The following is an 18,515-nucleotide window of genomic DNA, read 5'->3' as shown; positions in this document are numbered from 1 at the left end:
AACTAGCGTCGCGGGTTTGATTTCCGTCAATTGCAAAATTTATTAGAGAAATATCTGTTTTCTATTGGTCTAGGTGTTTGTGATGTGTTTTTACATCTACCTTTCCTATCTTTACTATCATGCCTGCAGGCAAGCCTCTAAAAGTAGAGGCTGTGAGCTATTTCTTTAAGTAGGAATTTTACATTTAAAAAAAAACAAACAGTTTTATCGATATTAATTAAAATGTTAATGTTCGATTACTCAAAATTTTTAATTTATCCAAAATTGTACACTGATTGCTTTGAAATTTCGACACAACGTTTCATTCGAATACGCCCATATTTTTATATTGGATACGATGTTCGATAATAAGGTTAAATGCATCGAAAGTCGAGTCACAATGGATTTTTAAAGATAATGGTATTTACCCAGTGATGGGATTCAAAATTTTCAAGAACCGGTTCCCCCTTTAGGTACTACCCCTACCCCCCCCCCCTTCCCCTCTTATAAAAAAACTGATTTTACATTTATTCATTTATTTGTTTTTTATTCTGCATATAAACAGAACATTCAGATAACACCTGAGAATGCTCCAAATGTAGAAGCGTATATCTTTCACGATATCCTTTTTACTAAGTGCAATAACTTGATTGAATTTTTCCACTTTTTTTTCATCTTTAGAATATTTTTTTCTCTTTGTGAGGTTTAAATATTTTTTCGTGTGGGACCAAGTAAACCGGGCGTGCTCCGATACATGATCTTAATCAGAATATTGTGTTACAACAAAGGGTTAAGGACCGGTTCGGCGAACTTTAAAAAAATTTGGCACCGGTTCTAGCGAACCCGGTGCGAACCGGCTGAATCCCACCACTGTATTTAGCAGGTAAAATATTAATTAAAAAGTATAGATACCACCAAAAAGTGAAATACTACGTTGGAATACCCTATAAGTTAATAGAATCGTACTTCTTCTTTTACCCTGATACTGACAAAAATCTGTGATCGATAATTTCAAAGTAGGTAGATTTTTTATTTACGTACTTGAGAGCAATTGCCTTCACTTGTTTTCAATTTTTCTATACATATTTGATAACGTCACAGACGTCATTCTTTTATGACGAGTTTTCCTGCACGTATACGTTCGCATGATGACTGATGACAGTCACGTACTGTCATATTACAAGCGACCTATTACGGCATCATTGTGTACCAACTTTCATCAAGTGCGATGAAAGCGTCAAATCGTACGTGTGGGGGATGACGGTAAAACGTGACCAAGAAAACGTAGTTAACTAGTTGAAATTTCAACGGTAATTTTATTTTTATCTCAAAGTTTATTTTGTAATTATAGTAAAACTTCGATATAAAGAACCCATCTTTTACGAACTTCTGATCGCGGACGAAAAACCCGGTAGAATGAAAAAAAATCCAAAGCGTCCTGTCATATTATACACGATGAAATTCAAGTGTCACTGCATGCTAACAATTTTTAGCGGCCACGATAATCACAAATTATAAAGCTCACTCCTTTCAACAACGTCATATATCTAAGAACTTGATTTTTCAGGAGATCGTTTTTAAAGTTTAAGAATTCAAATAATGAATTAAAAATAAATATGAAGCAACTTATTGAACTTTTTACTGTGCAACAGATTTTTTCAGGTAAAACCTAAAGGTTTTTACGCCATTTGAAAAATATTTAGTTTATTTTAAAAAATATTTTCTTCAAAATGCAAAAACAACACTTTCTGCCCTGTAGCGGGTAAATATTAAGTTAAAAATACGCCGCTTTTGCTGGGATATAGTACATTTTCTGGGCATTACGAAAACATGCATAACTGTAAATTTACGATTTTTGATATATGACGTTGTTGAAAGGAGTGAGCGATATCGGAAAACTTCAAAAGTGCAAACGAAACTTGATTCCTTTTTCAATCAGGATTATCGAAAGTAAGCGCGTTTATATCAAACAGCAACGTCACTTCATTAAAAATGTCCTGTAGACAACAAACATTATTTTATTTGTGTTGTTTATTTGTGTCTAAATACCGTGTTAATGTTTTCAACAACAACCTTAATTGTTTTTTAAGACCTATTTTATAAAACGGATTTTCGGCTTTAACAGATACCCAGTCCCCTCAATTAGTCCGTTATATCGAGGTTTTACTGTACCACTATTTGGTTTACTTTAATTTTTAGCAAATTTGCGCTCATAGTTTTTTTCCATACGACTATAATATATATGTTTTCATTTAACGATATACTCGACTAGGAGCTGATTTTTTTGTGATACTGGCTGAATTTTTCTATAAGTGAAAGGCACATATTTCGTACCGATGTTTACATGTGTATGCTAATATATACCGTAAAGGTAGTGCGTCGAAGGAACAAATACGAAATACGGGGTCAGAGAACTCGATAAAATGTTTATTCGTTAAGAAATTGTTTGTATAAACCACAAAAATGAACATGTCTTGTGAATTTAAAACGCAGGCACGAATACAAGAGCAATATATATAGAAATATAGGTTGCAGGATGTATGACATTGCTTTTTATTTGATTTTTTGTAATTACTAGATAAAACATATAACAGATATCAACAGATATGCTTAATGAATTTTCTTTTTTGATTACTATGAGATTTTACTCCTTAGAGCTGAACGATGACGTGTGGTTAGTTTCATATATGAATAAATGAGAAACTTAGAATTATCCGCCAAAATAAAAATAAAATAAACTTAATGATGTCAAAATAAATCTACATTATAAATGGTGAGTCCGTTTTCAAAAGTTTCTAAGTAAAATGTAGTACATTTTTAACAAGCAGTATAACAGGTTTATGCAAAAAAATATATAGTTTTTAATTTTTTCGTAAATTTCTCAAGGGAGTATCATAACTTTGTATAATATACTCGTATATGTACACATGTTTATATGTTTAAGGGTGTAGGGCTGTCCAAATTTAAAACACAGTAAGGGACATTTTTTGTAGTAGGTTTTTTTGCATTTTTGGACTAAGTAGAATCTACTTAGTCCAAAAATGCAAAAAAAACGTACAAAAAAATAATGACCCTTACTGTGTTTTGAGTTTGGACAGCTGTGTACTCTCAAATATACAATTCACTCCACGACAGGCAGCGCAAAAAGCGCTGTCCGCGCACATTTTTTGTAAGAATATATATTGAGAACATATATATTTTTAAATTTTTACTCCTAAACATCCAATTCCTCTTTTCTTTTCAAAACCATATAGTTATTTCGAAGAAAATCTAATTTGTTCAATTAAAAAACGGTGTTTTAAGCTAAAATTCAATTACGTTAAATGTTACCTGGGTTTAAAAAAAATACGTATATCGATTATCGACTATCCCGCCTTAATATGAAAAACATAAGAAAATATTACCCAATTTATATACACAGTATTTACATACATAGTATCCATAACAGCTCTAAACTTTCTACAATAAGTACATACATTCAATTAGAAAACAAATACAAAAAGCAAAGTATGTCTACAATTTTTGAAAAATTAGAACTAGTAAAATCAATGGCCTATACTTATATTAGGTACCTACTGATTTATCAATTCGTAATTTTTCCAATTTTTCTAGTAATTTTTATTTATTTACCATTTCAAAGATCGGCCTCGTGACGCTACACGGTGATATAGAAAATCGGCTAAATGATACACACTGGTAAAGATTTACCCCCCTCCCTTTCTGGCCACCGCTTATCAATGACTCTTCTCAGGCTTGAACTTAAGTTTCATAGCCTATGCCTACTCGTGAGTGGATTTACTCTTATGTTTAAAGTTACTATGATTGCATGTAATTCATGAGTGAAAATTCTAGGCACTAACACTCGCTATGAGATCTGTCTATCCCCTTAAATAATCATGTTTTTCGATAAAGTAAAACCCAAATCGATAAATAAATCATTTGTTATGTCAATGTTTTTCACCGGCAGAATCGTCAAATTGTTCTTAGTAAATTTTGAAATTTATATTAATTAAATATTAAATATATTAGTACATTCAACCAAAATATTATTCCAAAATGCAATCCAACTATTTTTCATCACACACGCGACCTTCGTTTGAGGTTATTTACTTGACATCCCGAATTACCTTGAAGATGCACAGATCATGCGATATAACTTACAAATATGACAACAAAATAATTTTTAGATGTAAAAAAAATTTAGGTACAAAATATTCACGCCAATATAACTCCAAAAATGATCAATGATTTCAAACGGTGAGTTTGAAAAACATTCCGTTATAATACTTTTAGCGTACCTATAAAATACATGTATATTGTTTTAAAGTCTTTCTCTAATAACTTTTAAGAAACGTCTGAGACATTACTATTTATCATTAGAATCCTAACTGTCCATCAAACCTCCTCCCCTAGTTTTTCCCTCTACCTCCTTCCCTAAACTTCCTTTTTTTTGCCATCCTTATTATCGTCTTTTGTAATTTATGTTTTCTTTAATGTCAATTTGTAATTAATGTATTTTTAAAGGTTCAAGTACTATCTACCCTCGGATTGCAAACAGCTATATATGGTATTAAACGTTTTTTATCAATATCACTAGTCTGTTTTTGGTTGGTTGGAAGATATTGTTTTTTACAAAAAAACGATAAGCCGCCTATGTACTTCAAGTATTTATTTTCTGTACATGAAGTTTAAATAAATAAATACATATATAAAAGTCAATATTCCTGTATAACATTCTCCTTTGACCTCTATTTGCACCAAAATGGTGCATAGGGTACCAAAACGGATTGCTACTGTGTAAACTTGATCTCAGTCATGTAACATGAGCAGTACTGAGCTTCAGATTTCTTAGTATAGAAGTGTGAATCGATGGGATAAAGATGACGTACATAAAGCTGAAAATGAAGGACATTACCGCTATATGGGAAAGGAAATTGAGGATTAATAGTGGGTTAGATAAGATAATAAAATCAGAATTGATTGGGGCACTCAGAGGTGCATATCAGACACTGCTAATATGAACGAGTCTTGTATCGCAGAACCTGTATGTCTAGCTTCTGAATATTCTTGGATTCGCAAATACACTGTGGGACATAATACTGTTTCCACATCCCACGAAAAATCAAGTAACCTTTTTAGACTATTGTCTAACTATAACTTGTTTTATACGTTACCTCACCACGGCTATGCCCAATCGGGCCATGATTCAGTAGGAATAATAATACAGGGTGGCTCAAAATCAATCACTCTATCGGAAGATTTCACATTCGTTTGAAAATGCCGTAACTAGTCACAAACAACTGTCACAAAATGGAGTTTTATGTGGTTTTTTTAAACAATAAAATACAACTTAGTAGACTCAATAAATCAGCGTTTGATTCTACATTTAATACATAAACTATCGGAAGATGTTATAATTTTTTTAATGGCGTTGTACGTCATTCATATTTGACATGTGTGAACTAGACAGCTGCAGTATACGAACAGATTCAGGGTGGCGCCAAATTAGTCATCCAATTTTGTTTTTGAATAACGTTTTTACTAAAAAAAATTTTTTTGAGTGATGGAAATCTATATTAGGACCTTTACAATTTTTTCTGTTAAGTATTTGATATTTTTTAGAATATACTTATATAGAAAAAAAAAATTTAACTCCTTACATTTAAATAGCTATTTTATTTTCAAAACCACGTAATTATTTTGAAGAAAATTTCGATTCACTTGGACGTTAGGTAATTTAAACAAAAAACAAACTAAAAAAACTCCCGATAGGGTGATAAATTTTGCACCACTCTGTAATATGGTTATTTTGTTGTTGTTTACGTCGGGCATTTTGAAATTGTTGTTTTTATGGCCTACAAACCGGCACGTAATGTTTGTGGGCCAACTTTGTTTACGTTTTAAGCTCCATCGACCTCTCGATGCAATACTTTTCCATTGGAAAGAAAACTCATCGCCTTTTTTTGGTGTTGTTGCGCCGAGCTGGGTACAAAACCGTTCGTTGAACTCTACTATACCTGAGCAATTGGACTTGTGAATTTAAGCGAAAAAACTCACAGAACGAAGAGATGTTTTTTTAGAGTAACAAAAATGAATGTTACAATTGAAGCTGCAAAACTAGAATCACCCAATGGATCATTGTCAGACGGGAGGAATATTTTATTTAACATACTCAAACTATAAAGGATTGTGTAAAACTTGTTTTGTGTTTATGGCAGCCGATATAATCGATATTTTCATTCATTGTTTTGACATCTATTGGCGAAATGAAAAGAAGCTTTTTACTGAGCAGAAACTCTTTTAGTATGTGAGGTCCGAATCCTGGATTATGATCACATACATGAGAAACGCCAGAAAATGTTATTTTCATTTTTATTATTTTAGCTAATAATTTGACCATTTAATTTATTTACAACATTTTGAGTGTGTATAAATACTTGTTCGCAAACCTGGATTATCTCCAATTATAGGAGTTATTTTTCATACGATTTTTGTCAAAAAAAATAGTTTCAAAAATAACTCCTATAATTGAAGATAATCCAGATTTGTGAACAAGTATTTTTGGACACATACAAAATGTTGTAAATTTTTATTTGTTTGAAAAATTAATGAAAATGTTGATATGCATACTTATTTGAATTATTTTTCAAAACATTTAAATAACGAGATAGTTAATAGCGTACATATTTGATTTTTTTAATTTATTTTAACCGTCGCATTTTATTTATCAAATTGAATAGAGGTCAAACAGGCCTTAATGTACAAAACGATAGTCTAATTATATTGCAGTGCCCATGGAAAATTTTCGCATTTTTTTATACGCCGGGGCAGAGAGATTACGTTTCAAGTGTCGTATTAATTCGACCCCGGCTGTCCAGCGCAATCTGTGTGTCGCAGGGTATCGTAACTGATAGTAATTTATTGCTATCGTTATAAATTTGCTAATTTAAAATGTATACATTTATTTTTTAAGTGAGAATACATGTCGTGAATGCGTGCGCGAATCCAGGGTTCGAATCCCATTTAAATATGCGATAAAATGATGTAGAAATTTGGTAGACTCCATTATTCGAGCAATGGATATAAAGGATCATTGCAAAATAAACTGATCCAAAAAAAGTAACTAAAAATCACACCGCTTAAAACCGGTTTAAAATTTTCAATCATTAAAAAATAAATACAATTTTTTTTTTATTATTTCGAGAAATAAAAATACTTTGTGTTTTGATCCACTCACATTTTTATTAACCAACTAGTTTCGGCAACAACCTGTGCCCTCTTCAGGGTTTAATTTATGACTCATAAATTAATAAATTAAACCCTGAAGAGGGCAATGGGTTGTTGCCGAAACTAGTTGGTTAATAAAAATGTGAGTCGATCAAAACACAAAGTATTTTTATTTCTTGAAAATAATATAATATATGATACACAAAGTTAATGCTTTCAATATTAAAAACAATTTTTTTATGAAAAAGTTATTTTTATAAATATACACGGTTTAAAAATTTCAAGCATTAAAAAATTAATACCCATTTTTTATGAATTTTTTTTTGTAAATACAACCGGTTTCAAACTTCCAATCTTTATAAAGTAAATACCCCTTGTTTATGAAGATATTTTTTTTTATAAATACAGCTGGTTTTAAAATTTAAATATTTTCATGAAATGTAACGATAAAAATTATAAAAATAATGTGCATATGCAGGTATGTTAAAACCGCCTATCTAAGAACCGCTATCAAAAGACCTTGTTATTGTTTATTTGTTTGTGAAAAAACACATTTTCAGTACTTGAAGGACATTAAAAACAGTACCCACATAAATTATTTTTTCACCTCCTTCAATACTTGCGATAATATATCTAAAAGTTCATAAAAAATAAACTCACAAAAAGTATGCAAGTTGACCTCACTGAGTTCTTGCAAAATAAGCTGAATAGCGACATTTGATTACATTTGAATCATTATTTTTTCACAATATCATAGCTATCCGAAAAAACTTATAATATCTATATAAATAAACAAAAAATAAATTTCATTGGCTGATCCGCACCTGATGGTGCATAGGGCACTGCATCATATAAACACAGCACTATCTCGATCGTTAACATATGAAGGAAAGGTGATCAGCCATCTGATTCAGGTACCACCAGTCCAGGGTAATATTGAATAAATATTATAGTGAAAAAAACACTTCTTTTTATTTGACCCCCCTGGGAATCAAACCCGGGACCTCAGGGTAGACGAGCGTGGCGACCATTACACTACGGAGGCGGACTTTTTGACATCATTTAAATTCATATTCGAAATGAAAAAATTATATTTTTTTGTAGGTATTGTACAAAATTGTATCATGACACGTAGAGTTCTCAAATAATGTTATTATAACAAGTTGCCATAAAGCACAATTATTTATTTACAAAATAAACGATAATTAATATTTTTTATCGTTCTTCAGCTTCAAAACAACTTTTACTTTTTGCAAAGAATGAAGGTAGGTACTATTTTTTTTAAATGCGTATGCCCGCGCAACTTTCAAATTTGGAAGGATAACAAAAATAACGTAACTGTAATGATAAAAAGTACCTATACAAAAATATTGGTATTGTTTATGTCGACAAATGAAAAAGGGATTGTTTTTTATTTTTTTATGCAACAATAATCATCACCTTTATACGGCATTATTCTGCTTGGTTTAATAATTTATGAAGTGACAAAGGTTAAAATTAAAACATAATTGAATATTTCTTCTACTATACAAGGCAATAATATGTACATACTTAATATATTTTAGCAAAAAATACTCATTTTATGTTTGGTGGTCTTGCTACAAATAAATCGTGGTGGGATGTTGTAACAAGTTATGAAAAAATATATAATCTTACAATATTGTCGATTCCATCAATTGGATACACAATTTTTATAAATATATTACTACGGAAATGATAAAATTAAACAAAAATAGTGTCCAGACTTTAATATGATTTAATTAATGTAGACGGAATAATTTATTTTATATTTTCCTGTCAGTTAATTACTATTATGGTTGTTGAATTTTTCTGCCATTTCTATCTCATTTTATATCCTTTATTTATTGTTATTACAATGTATTTTGTTTGTTAGAGATTAAATTACTCGTAAACGAGTGGAGGATTGATTAAAAAGAGAAAAATTTACATTACATATACGGAAAAAACAAACTTCAAAATGTCATTTTTGACACATGTGGAGTTGCATCGGCGGTGTCATGCAAACTGAATGTGTTTAAATTGATTTTTTGTTGTTTTTCTATTGCTCTTTTGTGAATTGTTGATTTTCTTCGTATTAATTGTTTTTTTGGTTACCTTGATTGCAGATTCAGCAGGTCCCACGTTGGCAATAACACCGGTGACCGCCGAGGTTCGCTCAAACGCGGCGCTAAAAGTCGCGCGTCCGAACCGAAGTAAAGAAGCCATGTCGGCTACTCCTGGCAGACAAGACCACTAATAATACTTTAAGGTTTCGTAATTAAATATTTATTAACAGTGTAGAATACGGCCAGTATGAATAATAACAGCGGCCTATCTAACACTATTCTCGCGTTAAACACAATTCACGACGCGCGTACCATACGACGGACAGAAACCTTGTGAGCCGGCACGGAAAGTTCTGCAGACTTGGTAGAAAAGTTTCCCCGCTCCCTCCATTTTTTCTGTCAGCGATGAAACCAACATTGCTCGGACGTTTTACATTTTTAATTATTAACTAATTTCATTAATTAATTTCGCGGTCACTTTGTGGTCATATATATCCATTTTTAATTTAAATTTGACTTAATAAATATTATTTTTCGAAATTTTTTGTAACATATGTTTCGAATAATAAATAAATAAAAATAAGAAACACCTCTAAACTTGTTTTTATCCTTCAACGTCCCAAAGACGCAATTCTTTAAAATTTAGACTTAGTTTCACATACGGTGTTTGAAAATAATGCGAAATGCATTGAAATACGTGTCACAGTAGAAGAAATAGTAGTATTTACTTAGTAAAATTAACATTTTTTTTACTTAGTTAATATGTACCGACTCTTTAGCGAGCGTAACTCACATATTTTTGAGTATTTTTGGTTAATGCGGTTAAGGGGATATTTGCAAACACGTAATTCATTCCACTAGAGACCACCAGAGAGGTCACATGTTTGTTCACGCCAGATTTTTTTAAACAATGTATATTGAAATATTTTTTTGTTTTTCGGAATATATGAAGAAGAAAAAAATTCATTTTTTTACTCCTTACATTTCAATAACTATTGTATTTTCAAAACTATGTAAGTATTTCGAAGAAAAACTTTTTTTTTCAATGCAAAAACGGCGTTTTAAGACAATTACGTTTAATTAAATAAACAATTACGTCAATGTTACCTTGATTTAGTGAAAAATAAGCAGCTACTTAACGAATACTTGGCCTTTAATATATTAGGGCTGAAATAAGTACACGCTATAGGCGGGAAAACGTTTAATCCAGGTTTCACAGTTGTATTTTCATAATATTCCATACTATCAAGACATTATCCAATTGGATTTCCATTTGAATCATGACAGATTGTCTTTTTGAACGCACGTTCAAAGTTTTTGTGGGTGTTCATAAACTGCTAAAGCGTCCATCTTGTACGAGTACTTGCACACATTCACTTTTTACTCTTTCTCGCACACATGTTATTGCTATTTACCATCTCTCCTCCATAAGGAGGACTGAGGCCACCTAATAAAAAGAAATGAACATGTTACTTACACTCAATTACACCAATTTGTTTTGTGCGCTCATTTTGGTGAGGGAGTGAACAGATTTTTTTATGACTATGCGAAATGTGAAAACGATAATTTATTAGCATTTTTTGTAATAGGATACTTTACTTGTGTTGATAAAAAAGTTTTTATTGCATATTTGGCGCCAAAGGTCGTGACAAAAATCGACCACGTCATTTCATAGCAATTTTATTCATAGTTTGTTTAAACAATATAACAACTAATACAAAAATTAATAAAACCATCCATTTTATACAATATGAATTTTACCCAAATATTAAAAATGCGTTGTACACATTTTTTATATTTGACAGATATTCACAGTTGAAACAATAATAAATCTTCTTCAAATCCTCATCCACATGATGGTGCATAGGGCACTGCATCATATAAGCGCAGCGTTATCTTGATCGTTAACACACGAAGGAAAGGTGATCAGTCCTCCATTTCAGGTACCAGTCCAGGGTAAAATCTAATAAATATAGTGAAATATCAACTTTATTTATTTGACCCCCCGGGTATCGAACCCGGGACCTCGAGTAAGGTAGCCGAGCGTACTAAATATTGCACCACGGAGGCGGACATAAATAAATAATATTATTATTTATTTTGAAATATTGGTTTGTTTCTGCAATATACTTTATGTCACTGCTTTCGAATGGTTTGCGTCTTATATTTTAAATATTATAATCAAACTTATTTTTAGGGTCCACTAAATTGTATATTTTTATTTTTTAAAACACATGAAAATAAAATTCGTTACATTTTTTTAGACTTATTTTATTTAAACATTTATTTATTTATTTATTTAAACTTCATGTACAGAAAATAAAAAGTACATTGGCGGGCTTATTGCTAAAAAGCAATATCTTCCAACCGACCAAAGACGGACTAGTGATATTGATCAAAACGTTTGATACCATATATAGCCGTTTGCAATCAGTGGGCAGATAGTACTTGAACATTTAAAAAACATAAATTACAAATTGACATTTAAAAAGAAACATAAATTAACAAAAGACGATAATAAGGAGGGCAAAGGAAGAAGGGAGTTTAGGGAAGGAGGTAGAGGAAGGAGGTTTGATCGACAGTTAGGATTCTAATGACAGATAGTAATGTCTCAGACGTTTTTAAAAGTTAATACATATTATTGTCTGATGTAATAGATTTTATCAAAAAAACTAAAAAAACAATTATTAACAATTAGACAAAAAAGTATTCTAGGATTCTAATGATAAATAGGTATTATCATTATCATATTACTAAAAAATGCCATAACATGGCGAAACAATCGAAACGAATTTAATTTTTATGTGTTTTTAATAATAAAAATAAACAATTAAGTAGACCCTTAAAATCATTGTTTGATTTTAATATTTAATATATAAACTAAGTATGTAGTTTAGCAAATTAATCGCCAAATCGATAAATAAAATTGCTTATGACTTTTTATCCAAATAGTTTTACGAAAAAATCGTTAGATGGCAATAATAAGCTTATCAGCTCAGATTTTACCATTTATTTAGGTTTGCGTATTTTTATGAGATCCGACAAATTATTTTTGTTCTTTCGAAATATTTTCCCCCCTCATTATTGTCCTCCAAAAGCGTGCTGAAATCAATTGTAGAAAACAGGCTAGTATGTGTACGGGTATGCAACCCCGAGTGCCCTGGGGATTGTTGCTATTCTCCTTTGCCTACTATTCCTCCTTCATTTCCTTTCCAGTTAAGCAATGATATCCTTCATCTTGGGCTCTTTAACTTCATAAATCCTGGTCATCTGCTTCAAACATAATATTTCACTCCAATATAACTACATATGGTATGTATGTACATATCGCTCACTCCTTTCAGCAACGTCAGGTATCAAAAATCGTCAATTTTTAGTTGTGCATGTTTTCGGAATGTCCAGAAAATGTACTATATCGCAGTAAAAGCGGCATATTTTATACTTAATATTTACCCGCTACAGGGCAGAAAGTGATGTTTCTGCATTTTGAAGAAAAGGTATTGTTCAATCATTTTTTTTAATAAACTAAATATTTTTCAAATCAAAAGCTTGAACCTTCAGGTTTTACCTAAAAAGGTCTGTTGCACAGTAAAGAGTTCCAAAAGTGGCTTGATATTTATTTTTAATACATTTTATTATTTTCTTAAACTTTAAAAAAGATCTCCGGAAAAATCAAGTTTTCTGATATATAACGTTGTTGAAAGGAGTGAGCAATATGGCAAGTGTTTTTGCCTAGAATTTTCACTCATGAATTACATGAAATTATACTAACTTTAAACATAAAGAGTAAATCCACTCACAAGTAGGCATAGGCTATGAAACTTATAAAGTTGAAGCCTGAGTAGGGACATGATAAACGGTGTTTCATAAGCCGTAGCTAGATTTCAGAGTCACTTGGACGTTAGGTAATTAAAAAAAAAAAAAGTGAGCAATATGTATATCATTCTCAATATTATCAATATTTAAAGCATTTACTTTGTGGTTAGTCATTTTTACTTTTTTTTTTTTCAAAAATGTTAATAAAATTAGTATATAACCACTCACCGATTTTTTATTTTTTTTTTATTTAACGCGATTTGTTTAATCGTATTAAGCTCAGTGTCAAAGTTAGATTTGGATAACGGGACATTCACTAAGCGATGTATCATCGAGTGGAAAGCGGAATGTTTGTGGGAAATTGGATGATTGGAAATATTATTAATGACCGTGTCTGTATAAGTTGGCTTACGAAAAATATTGAAGTCCATAGTGTTATTTAGTACTGTTAAAGTTAAGTCTAAGAAATTTAATTTATGGTCTTTTTCAATTTCAAGCGTAAATTTAATATTATTGTTAAAGGTGTAAATCGGTGAGTGGTTATATACTAATTTTATTAACATTTTTGAAAAAAAAAAAAAAAGTAAATATGTATATCCCATGTTTGAATAAAGCCGAAATTATGAAATTAATGATTGCTCACATTCTTGTCACATTTGGCAGGTAAACATTTGAATCTATTTAAAAGAGTTAAAATTTTAATTAATTAATAATACTGTAAAAAAACTAAAAATAAATGCAAATTGTTATTTTGGTTTTATGATATCATCCATCATTTCATAACATATAATAGATAATTTATTTTAAACGTATGTTGATATCCATCTGTTGTTATTGTATGATGCAATAAAATCAAATTTTACAATTAATCCAATCTTATCATTTCCAGAAATAACGTGTGTATCACACGCTTAAAACCTATTTTGTACGAATTTTTTATTCTCCTTCTGACGCTTATTTGCATCCAACAGTGCATAGGGCACTGCATCATATCAACGCAGTGTTAAGTTGATTATTATATGAACGTACATTAAACAGTGCTGCATTTTCAGTACCATACAGTCCAAAATACAAATCACAGTAAAAAATCACTCATATTTCTTCTAAGCCCACTAAGACTCAAATCTGGGACTTTACCAGTACAGTAGCTAAACGCGTTTACCCTACGGAGGCGGACCCAATGAGTTCCATTACCCTTTAACAAGTTTTATGAATTTGGGATATAATGTGACTTTCTAATGATGGTATTATAACCCTTGTCCGCACCTAATGGTGCATAGGGCACTGCATCAAATTGACGCAGTGTTATCTTGATCATTACTGAAATGAAGGCAAGGTGATCACTCTTGCGCTTCAGGAACCAGTCCAGGGTAATTTTAAATAAATATTACAGTGTTAAATCACTAATATTTATTTTCACCTCCCCCCCTGGGAATCGAACCCGGGACCTCCAGCACGGTAGCTAAACACGCTGACCATTACACTACGGAGGCGGACAGACAATACATATATACAGTATCTAATATAAAAATAAACTAATGAATACACTAATGGAGAAACAAAAAGTCTTTAACATAAAATAATAATAAAATAACAAATAGTAAGCACTGGTAAATACACGTCTCCTTCACACACCATCAGCGAACAGCTAGAGAGAGTAAAACACAACGTTTAAATTTATCCATTATAACATGGAGAAGAAATGCTGATAAAGTACAGGCTTCAAGGTGGATAACAATGTATTAAATAAATGTATACTTTCAAAAGCATTGGCTAACATGTGAAGCCGCGGAATCGGAGAGAACATGGCATAGTTTGCATTATGTAAAAATACTGCGAATATAGATTTTTGCCTAGTACCTCTTCGACGCACGCCAAGCTTTATTTGATATAGATCAGGGCTGCACAAAATTTTTTTAAGAATTTTATATAACAGGACCAAATCAGTAATTACCCTTACTTATTATTCACTAAGATTTATTAATTTTAGCCGCTTCATTATACAGTTGTAATCTAACTCAACAATGGATGAATATCTCCAATGAGAATTTCTATGGTTACTCATGAATGGGACTATCTCTGAGTCTTGTTTTGAAATTATGATAAATTCATTAAATTTATGAAATTCGTGGTATTGTGAATTCATGATAAGATAGTGATATTTTAACAATAATCTATGGACGCATTGTGCTTGAGATTTCATGTTTTAATACTTTGTATTGCGAAATAACATCCTGTTTAACATAAAAAACTGATAACATATATATGTAGATTGGATTTTATTGTGTCGAAAAGTACAAATATTGTACATACTTAGTTCTAATTACTTATATGCACCTACATTTTATTTATTAACTCCCTGTACCTGGCCACTTGTTTCTATTGCTCATCCTGATTAAATAAATTATAAAAAAATGTGCTTTTCTAATTTGTTAAATTTCACAAAGCTATGGATAGTGATATTTGTACAGCTTTTAAGAAGCACGCTGTTTTTTATGAGTAGTGTTTTAGTATTTAGTTTGTTGATTAGATGGCGCTACCATAATCAATCAAACCGTTTGTTTTTTTTTGTTAAGTTTTTTTGTTACTGGTAAAAACATTTAAAATGTCGAAACAACCAAAAATAAAATAGTGATACCAATCAAGGTACAAGGCTGTTTGAAATAAATGGACAGATAATGATAATTATAAATGAGCAGATGAGATAAGAGAAATAAATAATTAGCAATCAAGTAAAAAAAATCATTATGTAATTTGGAAAAATTAAAAAGCATTGAAAAAAAATTAAAAAAATTATTAATATTCAAATAAATTTATGATATTTTATACATTTTTCAAATGCCATAAAAAATATACATATATAAAAACTTTACAACTCCAACCCACCTCGCCTCAAACCTTATCAATCCGTCCCTGCAGAAGACAAGACATTTGTCTAACTACTACTTCTTATCCACATCCGCTCCCTATTTGAAGCATATGGAATCCACAAACTACCTCCAGGATATTTCTCCTGTTGGCTGCCAGCTCCCTTGCAATGTCCCAAGTCAGATCCGCATCCCGAAGTTCAGACAAGAACTGCTGACGGATGTCAGCAGTGGAAATCCTGGGCTGCGGGAATCTAATGCCTAGTCAAAGAATCAACCTTGACTAACATTCTCGGGAGGCATGCAAACTACATTGCCTAGCCAACTAAATTGCTTACATTCACAAAAGTTATGACCAAGGGTTGCTGCATCCCATAACGTATTTTCTAATTCCTCACAAAGTCAATCCATCACACACCTTAAATTATTCGTAGGAATCTATTCTCAAACCTGATTAAACGGCTGCTTTGAGCCCTTGTAAGGTGGGAAAAATTGTATCAACATAAAAGAGGTTAAAAACAAAGTCTGTGATTTATATATTTTATGTAGGATAGAGTAGGAAGTAATTTGCTGCTCCCTGCTTTCAAAGACATCTTCCAGTATCCAAACAAAAGACTCAAGTTCAGAAACCTTATCTGGACAATTGACGAGCCATGTAAAGATGCTGGGCTCCATTGAAAGTCCATATGGGAGGAGCACAGTGTGAATAACCATAAAATGGTTACTCTGCCACTCCAGAAAGTCCCAGGGTTCAATCCCCTGAGAAGACTGTAGACTATTTTAAATATGATCTGCACCAAACAAGGATGGTGCAACTTCCTGCTCCACAGATGGGGACTGACGCCATCTTCAGGATGCGACTGTGTGGCGGAGAACCTGACTGCTTGGGAGGGATAGTGGAGGAGTGCCCTACCAGAAAGACCCTCTTGGCCTTGAAGACCCTCACCAAGCTATGTCAGGAGCTTTCAAAATGATTGAGAGTCTGGACCTGCCTGTAACCCAATAGCCAAGAGAACTCTGTATTTAATGCCATACATAAAAGTATACTAAGTATTTTTTATATTTTTATAACGTTTAAAAGATCTATATTCTACTTATTTTGATATAATGAATAGTCATATTTTCAATACTAATCATATGATTCTACATTATTATAAATACAATCCGCTGTCGAGGATTTGATAACAACATGAATGATTAGTAATTGATAACTATTTATTTGGGTTTTCCATCAATTATCAGCAGATTTAAATTAATTTAATTTGAATTGTTTATTTTTTAACAATTTACTTTCTTGTTTTAGATGGATTTCAAAAGTTTCAATTAAACAATTTACCCAAGTTTTTTTTTATTATATAAGTATATGTATCTTGGGGGAAGAATAGAAAAAGATTTCTAAAAAAGGAAACATAAAAGTTTTGTCATTAATAAGGTCTCCAACTGTCATTAGCTAGATTAGTTTTTCCATAAATAAGAATTTGTAATAAATTATGTTTCCTGTAATGTAATGTGAATGTTTAACCATCGATTACCAAACTATGAGTGACATTGTTATTAAACATTCATATAAATTACGATAAAGAAATAAAACAGGAATAAATAACATAATTAAACAAATTAAAGGTACATCAGAAAGGTATTGCAAAGCAGAGGGCACGGGAATGATGGGAACATTGTTTTTTTAAGGAATCATCATTTGCCGTCGTAATTTTTGCGATGTTTAGTATTCTAGGGTTTATAACAATGGATAGAATGATAAATGTCCCACAATGGGTAACTCAATCAATTATATGTTTTTAGTAGCTATCATTCATTCAAACCCTTATTCGCACCCTATGGTGCATAGAGCACTGCATCATATAAACGCAGTGTTTTCTTGATCTTAACACATGAAGGAAAGGTGTTCAGCCCTCCGCTTCAGGTACCAGTCCAGGGTTGTAAATAAATATTACAGTGAAAAAATCATTTATATTTATTTGACCCCCCCTGGGAATCGAACCCGGGACCTCCAGTATGGTAGCCGAGCGAGCTGACCATTACTCTATGGAGGCGAACGGATAGTAGCTATCACAACAACAAAATCGTTGTTAGATCAATGCAGAAAACATCATACTCAAGCTCAACAATTTACAGGATTGCATTCTTTATTATTATTTCATATTTGACCATTCAAACATGTATCATATATCGTTTTACTACATATTCGTCTTAGAGACGGAATGGGAAATGCAATCTCAAAATGATAATTACAGTAAACCCCCCTACAACGTTGAGATAAGGACCACATTATCGGAGCGAAGGTCAAAGGGGATACAATTTTTTAATTGTATTTTAATTTAGTAATGAGTCATTTTAGTCATATCCGCTGGTAAAAATGTAAAAATACCATTTAAAACATTAACCTTCTGTAACTTTCTCTCAGATAACGCGGTATCTATCTAAACATTATAGGGAGGTTTACTGTAGGTACTTAACATACATAATACACTATCAATTATAACATTTGAACAGTTGCAATAGTGTTACTTGTGAGAAAGTTCAATATCTACCACTCAACTTA

The 18,515-nt window shown here is 31.5% G+C and overlaps 1 protein-coding gene across 1 annotated transcript in view; it reads right to left on the bottom strand.

Annotated features, from left to right (window-relative positions):
• Window positions 1-9,607, bottom strand: part of CBP (sarcoplasmic calcium-binding protein) — a 38,928-nt gene extending 29,321 nt beyond the window's left edge. The window contains exon 1 of the mRNA XM_088259694.1: window positions 9,322-9,607. Coding sequence (XP_088115820.1) covers window positions 9,322-9,432 — 111 coding nt within the window. The 5' untranslated portion in view covers window positions 9,433-9,607. The remainder of the gene's footprint in view (window positions 1-9,321) is intronic.
• Window positions 9,608-18,515: the final 8,908 nt, after the last annotated feature.

This window comes from Brachycentrus maculatus, unplaced genomic scaffold (genome assembly GCF_059751285.1).
Source record: "Brachycentrus maculatus isolate JH-2025_06_01 unplaced genomic scaffold, ASM5975128v1 h1tg000119l, whole genome shotgun sequence".
In the NCBI taxonomy this organism is placed as follows: Eukaryota; Metazoa; Arthropoda; class Insecta; order Trichoptera; family Brachycentridae; genus Brachycentrus; species Brachycentrus maculatus.
Note: the sequence above shows the minus strand (reverse complement) of the source record. Positions and strands in the feature narration are given on the sequence as shown.